This window comes from Gossypium hirsutum, chromosome D11 (assembly GCF_007990345.1).
Source record: "Gossypium hirsutum isolate 1008001.06 chromosome D11, Gossypium_hirsutum_v2.1, whole genome shotgun sequence".
Lineage (NCBI taxonomy): Eukaryota > Viridiplantae > Streptophyta > Magnoliopsida > Malvales > Malvaceae > Gossypium > Gossypium hirsutum.
Window position 1 is genome coordinate 51,260,477 of NC_053447.1, and position 12,269 is coordinate 51,272,745.

Consider the following 12,269-nt stretch of genomic DNA (forward strand, 5'->3'; position numbering starts at 1 on the left):
TATAAAATGGCATGTATAGCTAGACTTACATAAGCTACGTTAGTCTGAGAATTGACTAAACCGTAGCTCTGATACCAATAAATGTAACACCTCTAACCCGTATCCCACTCCAAAAGAGGGTTACGAAGCATTACCAAACTTATAGATAAAATAATATTCATTTCTCATTCAAATCAAACACCATTCAAATTCATTCATATAGTCCCTAATACGAGCCCTTGAGGCCCCAAATAAACATTAAAATGGTTTGGGACTAAACCGAGTACTCAAGAAATTTTCTGAAAAATATTGAAACTTTTCAAAGTGTAGGGGATACACACCCGTGTGGCCAAGCTATGAGTCTCACATGGCCAAGAGACATGCCAAAAGGGAACACACGGTTGTGTCCCAGCCCGTGTCCGCACTCGTGTAACTCATTGACTTGGGTCACACAGCTAGACCACACACCTGTGTGCTAGGTCATGCACACTTTGAAATGGCCTCACACACCTGTGTGCCAGGCCGTGTGAAAACTGGAGGGTATACTGACTTGTGCCACACGGCCAAGCCACACACCCGTGTGCTAGGCCGTGTGAAGCTACTAGCTTGCTTTCTAAAAAGTTACAGGGGATACACGACCATGTCATCTGGCCGTGTGTCACGCACGGCTGAGACACACACCCATGTCTATACCTGTGTGGACAAAAATAGATCATTTTCCAAGCCATATTTCTCACCCAAATTGGTATCAATCTACACACATCAATTTGTATATAACCATGGCATAAATAGGCATTCAAAACCAACCAATATCAAGTTTATAACATGTAATATCAACACATACAAGTATGATGCTAGTAGGCATCTCAATTAGTCACTTAAAAACTTGTCAATTATGCCTCCAAAATCAACCTAAAGGTTCAATCACATATATGCATCATTGTGCATAAACTTATCATGCATACCACTTATCAATCTCAATCATTTGGTACCCAGAATACCAATTCACAAACAAGGCATTCACATGAAAACCATACATCATATACAATAAAGCCATTTACATATTTACATAACAAAATATACCAAATTCAAGCCAAATCAAATGGTTAAATACACAACAAAACATATAGGCTTCCATTAGCCAAAAAGACCTATACATGTCATTTAACCCAAAATATAAAGTCAAAGGTACCAAAATAATGTTTGATAGTGTGATGAGATCCTTGACGACTTCCAATCCGAACAAGCCTCTGAATCACTATAAAACACAAAAAAAAAACAAAGTAAGCAATTAAGCTTAGTAAGTTCGTATAACACAGAATTAAACTTACCATTTAACCACAATTTAGGTAAGTAACTCAAAGCATAATGCAATTCAATTTGGCCAAAGCCTATCACATAATCAATAACCAAGTTAGCCATGTATTCATATAAAAATCAAGAATCATGTATGAATTCAAAAATTATTAAATTCCATGTACATGTAATATCTATACCGTGTATCCGTATATCATATATAAACCCTTTCCATGTAAATACATGTACTAGTTCGTATTGAACTTGTATAATCTCGTAATAACACTATGCCCATTGAACCACTTAAAATATCGTTAGATATGCAGGTAATGCACACGAGGTGTACTAAACTATAATTCGTCAATTCTTATACATGTATGCTCATACGAGAGATAAACTGTAAGCTCTTCTGAGCTGAATAATGGTAAGCTCATACGAGATGAGTATCAGTAAGCTCATAAAAGCCGAAATCGGTAACCCTAATGACATGTCATTTGTATCCTATGAATTTCTAAGGTTTAACCGGGGCTCGGTATTTTTTTCGTACTTCATCGGTTATGCACTTGATAATTATACATAATCATTAAACCATTCACATACATATATTTCAATTAAACCATTCACATACATACAACGGAAACACGATCGTTCAATCCAATACTTTATCTTTCCCCCGATCTAATTCCGTATGTTGCTTTTCTTGATCTATATAATCAAATTTAACTAATTTAATCTTTATTTTATACAATTCAATCCAAAATTCAAGTTTTGGAAAAATTACTATTTTACCCCTATACTTTTGACTTCTTTAGAATTTAGTCCCTAGGCTCGTAAAAATGAAATTCATGCAATTTCACCACACTCAAGCCTAGAAAAATATCTTATAAGCCTATAGCAGCTCATACATTTCACAATTTCTCACATTTAACACATAATTTTCATATTTCTCAATTTAATCCCTATTTGATAATTTCTTTAAAAATCACTTAACAAAAGTTGTTAATTAACAATAAGGATTCATTTTCTTCCATTAAAATTGAATAAAAACTAAAATTTTATCATGACAAAACCCTATGCTTTCAATCATATTGCAAATTAGTCCCTTATTTAGCTAGTTAAAGCTACAATGATTCTGAAAACATAAAAATCAACAAAAACAAGACAAAAGATCACTTACATGCAAGAGATTTTCTTTGCAACAATTTCAAGCTCTCAAATGGTCATTCTTTGCTGTAAATTTTGGTGCATGCAAGTATGAAAAAGACCATTTGTGTTTTATTTAATTTTATTCATTTATTACCTAATTACTATTTTAACCTTACCTAACTTTAAAAATAACAAAATTGCCAAGCCATGCTCATCCACTATCATCTTTAGTGGTCTAATTACCACATAAGGACCTCTACTTTAAAGTTATATGGCTCTTTAACACCTTTACCTAATAGAACACAACTTTCGCACTTTACGCCATTTAGTCCTGTTCATCAAATTGAACATGTAAATGTTAAAATTTCTTAACGAAAATTTTATACTATAATTTTATCATGCTGTAGATATTAAAATAATATTAAAATAAGTTTTTTAAACTCAGATTTATGGTCCCGAAACCACTGTTCTAATTTTACTGAAAACGGGCTATTATAAGTTTATAATCGCAACGTCTAAAAACAGCTAGCAGACTCACGCTCCTAGTTAGTATTCTAAGAGCTCGCAGCTCCAACATAGCTAGCAGACCTACGCTCCTAATTGATGTTATAAAGTTTTGTCGGTTTACAATTGCAACCTCCAAAAATAGCTAGTGGACCTACACTCCCAACTAGTAATCTAAGAGCTCGTAGAGTTAAGCTCGCAGCTCCACACAGCTAGTGAACCTACACTCCTAGCTGATGTTATAAAGGTTTGTCAGTTTATGGTTGCAACCTCCAAAAATAGCTAGCGGACCTACGCTCCCAGTTGGTATTCTAAAAGCTTGTAGAGTTAAGCTTGCAGCTCTTACACAGGTAGCGGACCTATGCTCCCAGCTGATGTTATAAAGGTTTGCCAGTTTATGATCGTAACCTACAAAAATAGCTAGCCGAGCTGATATTCTAAGAGCTCGTAGAGTTAAGCTCGCAGCTATAACTCAAGGATCAGACCTATGTTTCCAACTTACAATATAAGGGCTCGCAAATTCAAGCCCGTAGATCCAATGTAGTTAATGGTTCGAATTGCACTAAGTCACTTAATGATTTTTGGGAAGGTACTTCGAAATCCACCCAAGTTCAGAACTTGCTTAAGTTCAAAATATCCTTAAGTTCAAAATTTGCTTAAGTCCAAAATTTGTTGAAAGTTCAAAATTTGCTTAAGTTCAAGATTTGATTAAATTCAAAAATTGCTTGAGTTCGTAGAAAGATGAAATGCCATAACACTAAAAAGTAAACTTGAAATTTTTCAATATTTAATTTTTTTCATTCAAATAATAAGAAGGGTAACGCATGTTTACAACTGGTTAAGGTATATTCTCTCCCCCTTCAAAATCATCAGTGATCTCATCTTCCCTCTCTCTTCTCTCTACAACTTTCATGTTTTCAACAGGCGCAACAATGGTATTGTCATTTTTATCAGTAGGTACAACATTCAGCTCAGGAGGACCCTCGTCAAGGTAAAAATCTTTCGAGTTCTTCCATTTAGATTTGAACTTATCCTAAGTAGCTCCCAATGAGAAGCGAACATCAAAACAAATTTGATTCATATCAACCTCGTAGAGGGTGTCGAAGTCAACTCTACGAGCATCGGGAGGGCCAGCCGTAACTTGAGTATGCAAAAGTACATTTAACTTGAGTTCAACGGCGAGACTGCTCAAAGTTTCTAGAGTCTCCTTCTTGAATTTTTCTAAGGCTTCTACTTGTTTTTGCTTTGAGCTCGCCATCACAGCCTCATGTTCTGTAAATATTTGGTTCACGGTTGCCTTGTGCTCTCCAGCAGTTCTCCTCAACTCAGTGTCTAAGGCATCATTTCGCTCTCTTTAATCTATGACCTTACCAGATAATTCATCATTTTTTACTTGCGCAGCCCCCAATTTCCCAGCGAGCTCTTTATTTTTCTTGTAGAGCATTTCATTTTCCTCCATCATCTTAAGATTTTACTTGCGAGAGATCTCCAATGTTCCTCCAAGCTACTTCTGATTAGCCTCTGCCCCACCAACACTTTCATCAAGGCCCAAACTCATCATGGTGGCTTCATCTAGGAGAGCTTGTAGAAAAGAATTGAGTTTCGATAAAGGAGACTTGTGAACCATTAGATGACTCAACTTCACACATTCACCTTTTTGCAGTTTTTGGCATCGAAGCTTTCCACTTCTCAATCATACTCTATAATTCCCTCGTGCTCAAACACTTGTGACCTGGGAGTAGCTCGCCATCATCTTCAATAGATGGCTCCTCAACAAGAGATAAAGGGGGATGAGGGATACAAATAGGAATAGAAGGAGAAGAACTACCACGAACAATGATTGGAGAACTCTTACAAGCCACAGATGGTGAGCTTGCCAATGGAGAAGTAGGAGTAATGGCTATCAGAACATAGGGCCCATCATGATCTACCTTCCTTTTACAACAAAACTCTAGCCTTCTACTATTTACCTCCTCTAAACTACTGATAACCACGTTAATATCCCCTACATCGATTTTGTGCTATTTACACATTTCCCTCAGAGAAGCTCGTAGGTCCATAGCTTCATTAATTTCTCAAGATACACTGGTAGTTTCCTCAAAGTCGCTTCTAGAACTGCGACCTGTGCTTGGACCACCAAAAATTTTAGTATCAGCAAGAGTAGTTATCAAATTAATATTGGCACCACTTTCTTCCTGCAATGAGACCACCAAAATCTAGGGCGAAGTTTCATCCTACAGTAACTATAAAAGAAGTTCTTGGATTTCTCTTTAAATCTTGTCAAGATTAGACCTAGATCATTGTTGACATCTTTGACTACGTGGTGCCATGTCCGTTTTTCAGGGTTCGCACCTAATTCCTCAACAACTTCCCTATTGTCACCTCGCCTATACCCATTGGGGCTAAGGCTATCCAAATAGTATCGAAACACGTTCCTCATGGTTATAATATCTTCGATAACCAATAAACTGCCAACGTGAAGCCTTTCCAACTAGGCTAAACTACCATCTGTCCTAACGGTTCGCTTGAATGAGCACATGCCTGTACTCGGTGTAAACCACTTTGTGGTAAAATCAAATCTGTTAGCAAGCTTACATCTCACCCTAATATATTTTCCTCAATTTATTTGAATATTAGGACATTGATTCGCAATTATAGTCTTAGTTTTATCGCGAGGAGAAAAATAATAAAAGCCTAACGAATTCTTCTAGTTTTGGGTTGGAAAACCGCAAGCTGTGGTGCTTCTTTATGTCGACAACAATTGATAAAATAAGCCACTATGATCCACTAGGAGAACCCACAGAGTTGACCAGTAGCGATCTGGTACTCTTGAAGGAGATGACAGAATAATGAATGCAAGGGCAAGTAGAACTTGACTTCTAGAGCATGGATGGGTAGCAAGAAGTTGCTGTCACTAGTATCAATAAGCCTTTGTGGCCCATCAAGAACTAAGAATTCATAAGCAAAATTAGGGATTTGAATCCCCCGTGCGCCCAAAGCTCGACTCATTTCTTCTTATTTTGTAGTGGAAATGAAGAAGTTAGCTTCTACAATGATCTTCAAAGCATGCTCTCGTGGTGGGAATAGGGAATTATTCGACCACTAACCCCCTCATTCTCGACATATTTCTGATGTAGAAAAAAAGAAGAAAAAAATATAGAAGAAAGCTAAAACCTAAGACGAGAAAGTTACCAAGATTTACCTTGAAGAAAGCCTCAATCGAGCCTGGTTGTAAAAAATGTTAAAATTGTAAGTTTAGGGTTTCAAAACCCCATTTTAAGGAAGTTTCTCTTCCCTACGTTTTGACGGTTCAAATAACCAAGGAGCACCAACAGTTAGATACAAATAGGTGCGATTGACTCGTAAAAGTGGCGAAGTTAACGTCATATTCCAGTGGTCGTTGCGTATTCTGCAAGATTTATAAATCAAAGTGATGGCTCTAAGGAGCACCACTTTATAACCCTCCTTAAACCCAATAGGGGGACTAGATTATTATATACTTATGATCTCCAACTCGAAAACCAGATAAGGTCTGGGTTGCCTACCTGCGACTCTGCTAGGCCCTACCAGATGGATGCGTGCAAGATTTACAGTAAGAAGTCAGCAAGGAGAGCTCGCGATCTTAGCTCGCATATACCCAAGGAGTTACACATGTCCAACATGCATAGAGTTTACTAAGAACGTCAATTCTATGAACAGTAACCATGTATATAAATATTCGACTGTCTTCTTCAATGCGACACAACGAAAAAAATACTCAACAAATATTTATTTGATTTAAAATTTAATATGTTTTATGTTATTAATCATATTTATATATTTTCACAAATTTATAGTACTCATATTACATATTTTTCTGTGCATGTATCCTCATTTTAATTGTTAATATCAATATTTCTTTTATTGTTAGTTTATGAAATTTCAATAACTCATTTTTTTTTAAAATTTATCCGAACAAAATAATTATAAATATTAGTATTTTTAAAGCATGCATTTTAAAAATCATAATTTAAAAAATTAAAAATTTTAAAAATTTGATACAACGATTTGGAATTTTTTAGGAAGAAATGGATTTTTGGGCTAGATTTGAGATACAATGGGCTTTCGTGAACACTACTATTATATATTTCTTGATAAACTAATTTAAAATTGATGTCAACTCGTTCGCAGCTGTTTCTTCCCTGTTTCTCCGATCCCCATCCATGTCAGAAGCTGAACAAGCCAATTCCCCAAAGCCTCCTCCAGTAAACTATCTTTTTCTCTTCTTTTATCTTAAATTCTGTGTATTTTTCTTTTCCATGTATATATCTTTAAGTTCATGCATGTCGACATATGCTGCCGCTGGTGGGGGGATGGCAATTATCTCCTATAACTGTGAAATTGATTCGAAAATTTGAATTTTGATGCTAGTTTATCAATGGGTTTTGTTAATACACTACATGTTCCATAAAAAACACGATTTTTATGTTGATTTTACTTTCCGGAAGCAGTCAAATCGATTATCATTTATTTATTTGTGTTCGAATGTGTAGTATTTAGAGGTTTTATGCAAAAGTTCCGGCAAGAAAACCCGGTTTGCAGCCGGTACTAAGGCCGGATTTGCAGTGTCATTGATAAATAGAAAGTTAGGTATCGGAGCTCCGGTTGCCTTGCATATTGAATCCATTAGAGAAGGGGAGGAACCCATTATTTTTGGCCCTGATGCTGTTCTTGTGAATTATGGCAATGGTTGGAATTTGCAAACTGTTTCTGAAATGGATTTTCCTGGTACTTGACTTCTTATCAGTTTAAAATATAATTATGCTTTTGGGTGTTGGGATTGTGTAGGTTCTCATTTTCTTACATCCTTGTCCGTGTTTCCTGTTTAGGCATTGGAAAAGGCAAACATGTTCGGGGATTTCCGACACAGATTCCTAATGGAAAGGTAATAACATCCTCTAGCATTCCCTTTAATGTATGTTGTCAAGCGGTTTTCAGATTGAACAATTGTCAGGATGATTTGATTAATGTTTTCATGACAAGGAAGAAATAAAATTTTGTAAGCATTACGTGCCTCCAGTAAGCTGCTTTACGTCTTCAGTTGCATATCTGCAGTTCTAAGACTAGTTTGGAATTATAGTGGTTGTGTCATTACATGGATGAAGTGTTGTAAAAAGGGAATGCCAAATTGAAAACCTTCCTAGTCCAGGTGCTATTTCCTCATGATCTAGTTGCTGTTACTGGAAATTAGTAATGAGAAATCAATTTTGTTTCAAAGTTTTTAACATTTTCAAATAACCATACAAACCCATATCATTTTCAACAAATATATGCTTATTATAAACATTAAACTAGATTATATTTTTAACAATAAAAATCTTGATTTACGTAAGTCATTTTATTGTTTCAACTCTCTAGTACATGTTCATCTCATATTCTTGATTGATATATATTTTATTATACTCATTCACTTTAATAGAATTTTGATGTCTCTCTTGGCTAACATGTTTTATTATATTTGTTTTCATTCTTAACAGAACGTTGATCTTACTAATTCTCGCAAAATGGTTTCAAAACCAGGAATAAGTTTTCTTTACATTGCAAAAGTTTCGTTAGCTTTTGTTTTGATGTTTATGTTGGCGGGAGTTTTCATGTTGGCTCTTGACAATCTTCCTAAACTAATTTTGCTCTTTAACTCTTCCATGTAACTATGTCAGATTTGAAAAAAGTTATATTTGATTTTTATTAAAAGCAATTAATGCTTGAGCATGTGTAAATGAAATATATGTAATTGCAAAAACTGAGATATATGTAATTGCAAAAACTGTTAAAGAATTTACTTCTATACTGCTCTTAGTATAAAAAATAAAAAATCTCATGATTCAGTTATTCTTTGGTTCAAATAATAGCATTTGGTTTGGTGATTTTAATTTGCTCTTATCATCTTTCTCTTAATTAATGGCTATTTATGTTATCATTTTCGTTGTTGCGGTTAGTGTTTTCTTTTTTCAACTAACACCATCGACTTACTCTTTTCATCTTTTCTAAGTTTAAATTGAGTTAAAATAAGTCTTGTCTTTTCTTTTTTGATTGATGTAGTTTTCATTTATTTTTTGGGTTTTCTTTTTAAAATTTTATTGATTTGGATTTTTATTTATTATTTGTTGTGTTTTTTGGATGAGTTTTGATTTTGTTACTGTTTAGAAGGTAGTTTTAGATGGTGAGATAAAATATAATATTTTGAGGTGGTGAGATAAAGCATATTTAGGCAATGGGGAGATTTGTTGTAATATAGATTTTTAGGTGGTAAGATTATGCTTGAGGATAGTTTTGATTGTTGGTAAAATATTATAGTAATGGTTAGATAATAACAAGGTTGATGTTTAGATGTTGAAGGTAATGATAGTGTAGGAGAATAGAGAGGTGTTTTAGAAGAAAATATTATGGCTTTACTAATTAATGAGAATGGTAAGAGATCATACAAGAAAATTTGGACGTTACAGAATTCGGGATATAAAGTTTAGATAGTTTAGATTTGATATTTAGGGGAATTGAGAAATAATTGAAGTGACTAGGTTTGTGTTAGCCATCTAGGTGTTTTGCAGTCTAAGTACAACTTTTGATCTTTCTCGGAGACGCACTCTCTAGCTTCTAGGTTTAGACAAACACAACAAAAGAGTACACCTAGACAAACACAACAAAAGAGTACACCTAAGCACGCAAGAGAGTTGGGAGAATGTTGGAAGTGTTGTTCTCTTAAGCTAGCTTCAATTACAAATGAGGGAGGGTGTCTTTCTTTATATAGCCAAGGCCTTTTGATTCAACTATTGAAATTGATTCCAATGGACAATCAAGATCATATTTCTAGAAAAATCTATGCAATTCTATACAAGTCTCTACATTTTTAGAGTATTCTAGACCTTTAGAAAGGTTCTACTCGGTTCCATAAGGTTTTGGCATCGTTTTTAGACTTTTGGACTCTTTTGGGGCTTTTAGAGTCTTCTCATATGTTTTAGAGACTTTTGGGATGTTTTAGGAACCTTTGGACTCTTTCTTGCACATGCACCATTCTGAACTTGTTCAGCTAAGGGGGCCTCCTTAGGCCCTTGATGGCCTTTATCTACACTTGGAGGCTTTTGCCAACACTAAAAGGGGTTTACTTCACACCCTTAGTGGGTTGCTCAGGAGCAGATTGTTGCTAAAGGAGCTCCACACTCTATTCTCTAAATTGTTTCGATGCCTATGACATGAACAACACCTTTGAGGTCCCGACTCTAAGTGCTCTACCCGCAAATTGTCTATGACCATGTTTTATCTCGATGGAACTTTCGCTCTTGGTCCCATCGTTCATTCACTTTTTGCACTTTTCCATTACACTCTTGCATAAGAGGGGTCAAACTTCACCACTTGTCTCGATGTAGCACTCTCCCTTGGTGCTTAATTAACCTTCGCCTTTTGAAACCCTAAAATGGTACCTAGTCTAAACACTCAACTTCTTGTGGTGCATAACTTCCACGGCTCTAATCACGCCAAGCCTCCCTACTCGAGGCTTTTAATTACTATCGCTACCCTCAGCTTTCGATTCGCTCAAAGATTTAATGGATGACAACTTAGCTTTGGTGGGGCAATCTCGCACCTTATGAGAGCCCTTACACAAGAAGTAGCTAAGGGGCTTCCTTTCGCCCATACTTGATCAACTGCTTTGGACCTTACCTTCTCACATTAGGGCTTCATTGTAATGTCCTCAAATTTTCGTTGTCGATAACAACATTATTTTAAGGTATGAATAGTAAATTTCAAAAATACTAGTAACTCTAGAATAAATTGCATTTGAAAGCTTTAAATAATGCCTTGGAATTATGTGAAATCTGGGACTAAACTGGAAATTTATTTTGTGCCTAATTGGAATTGTTGGAGGCTTTAAAGAGGTATTACACCATGATAAAATGAAATTGACCTTTAGACCATAAGCTTAAATTTGTTGTAGGAAGTTTGATAAGGGCATTTTGGTTATTGCACAAGTGTATATATTATGTGTTTTAGGTTAATGGGTAGTATCTTTAACGATAGTCGACTATATATGTTATATTATATTTACACCCAAAAAAAATATCTTTGGTTTTTAAAAATATTTACCAGGTTAAAAAATTATTAAATATTAAAGTGAAAAAGTAGTAGAAATTAAAATAATGTATTAAAAATTGTCAATTTGTATTTGTTTACCCTTTTATCGAAGGTTTTAATTTTTTATTGACATTTTAAATTTCAAAACATCAAAATCAATTAAATAAATTATTGAAATTTTTGTATCCCTTGATAGTGTTAGCCGATTTATTAGTATAATATTGAAATTAACTAATTTAATCTCCTAAAATTAAAATTATTTTATTTTATGTTTCCAAATTAAAACCAACTTAAATAATTCATCTTTAATATTTTTTTTATGAAACTCAAATTTCTTTTGATTATATGATCTTGAATCTTCGATGTAAACTAAAAGCAAAGGAAAATCATTTTAACAACTTTGAATAATTTATCAACTTAATAACTTAACTTTAGAATGATTTTTGAAATGGTCTTGAGGATGATTATGATGCTAGTTTTAATTATTTAATTCTTTTTATAAATGTTTAATGAATCTAGAGCATGTATTATGATTGTTGTGAAAAAAAAAGAATTGCAATATTAGCTTCTTAAGCCCAAATGTATATATTGACAAAGTCCAAATTTGTCAAAAACTGTCGAATCAAAGTGAACTGCAATTACCGCTATACTCTTATTTAAGATCGACTCTCTAGTTTATGTAGTATTACGGAATTAGCAAATGCAAACCCTTGAATAAAGGTAAGAAATGGACCAATATTATTTTAAGGAGATCTAAAATAGGTTGGAAGCTCATCCCAGCTACTAACGACATTAAGAATTTGACACAATTGTAGATGAATAAATTTTTTGGACCAATTATAAAGCGCCATTGATTGCTTGTAAACGCTCACTTCAAACACACAAATAATATTAACAGTGTAAGCACGATAAGCACAACAATGGAAAATTGTAATATAATAGTTATAATGGAACACTTAGACAAGTATTCCAAGGATCTTTCTTCCACAAGGATTGATAAGGGAATGCACAAGTCAATTAACCTACTCACATTGTAATTACTAGTTTAATCAATTCAAAGAATATTAGTGCCAACCACATAGGAATTATAAAGGTAACTAATCTATTTTAACGTGCAAGTAACCTAACTATTTACCATCTTCCTTGTTTAGACTATGCAAGTGATTAAGGCGATGGTCAATTAATCATTTAATTGATTATTAAGCCACTATGTGTGCTCGACTATCCTAGCTATTATTCAT

At 34.4% G+C, this 12,269-nt stretch overlaps 1 protein-coding gene across 1 annotated transcript; it reads left to right on the forward strand.

Annotated features, from left to right (window-relative positions):
* Positions 1 to 7,036: 7,036 nt before the first annotated feature.
* Positions 7,037 to 8,793, forward strand: LOC107913717 (uncharacterized). Its single transcript, XM_016842390.2, has 4 exons — positions 7,037 to 7,169; positions 7,458 to 7,692; positions 7,794 to 7,849; positions 8,442 to 8,793. Exons 1-4 carry the CDS (start codon positions 7,128 to 7,130, stop codon positions 8,610 to 8,612), a joined length of 504 nt encoding a protein of 167 aa, XP_016697879.2. The 5' UTR covers positions 7,037 to 7,127; the 3' UTR covers positions 8,613 to 8,793.
* The last annotated feature ends 3,476 nt before the right edge of the window (positions 8,794 to 12,269 follow it).

Excerpts from the sequence above, each read along its gene's own strand:
- LOC107913717 (XM_016842390.2), top strand. The coding sequence starts at position 7,128 with ATGTCAGAAGCTGAACAAGCCAATTCCCCAAAGCCTCCTCCA. Across the intron at positions 7,170-7,457 it reads ATTCCCCAAAGCCTCCTCCA|TATTTAGAGGTTTTATGCAA; the intron begins GTAAACTATCTT and ends TCGAATGTGTAG. Across the intron at positions 7,693-7,793 it reads TTCTGAAATGGATTTTCCTG|GCATTGGAAAAGGCAAACAT; the intron begins GTACTTGACTTC and ends TTTCCTGTTTAG.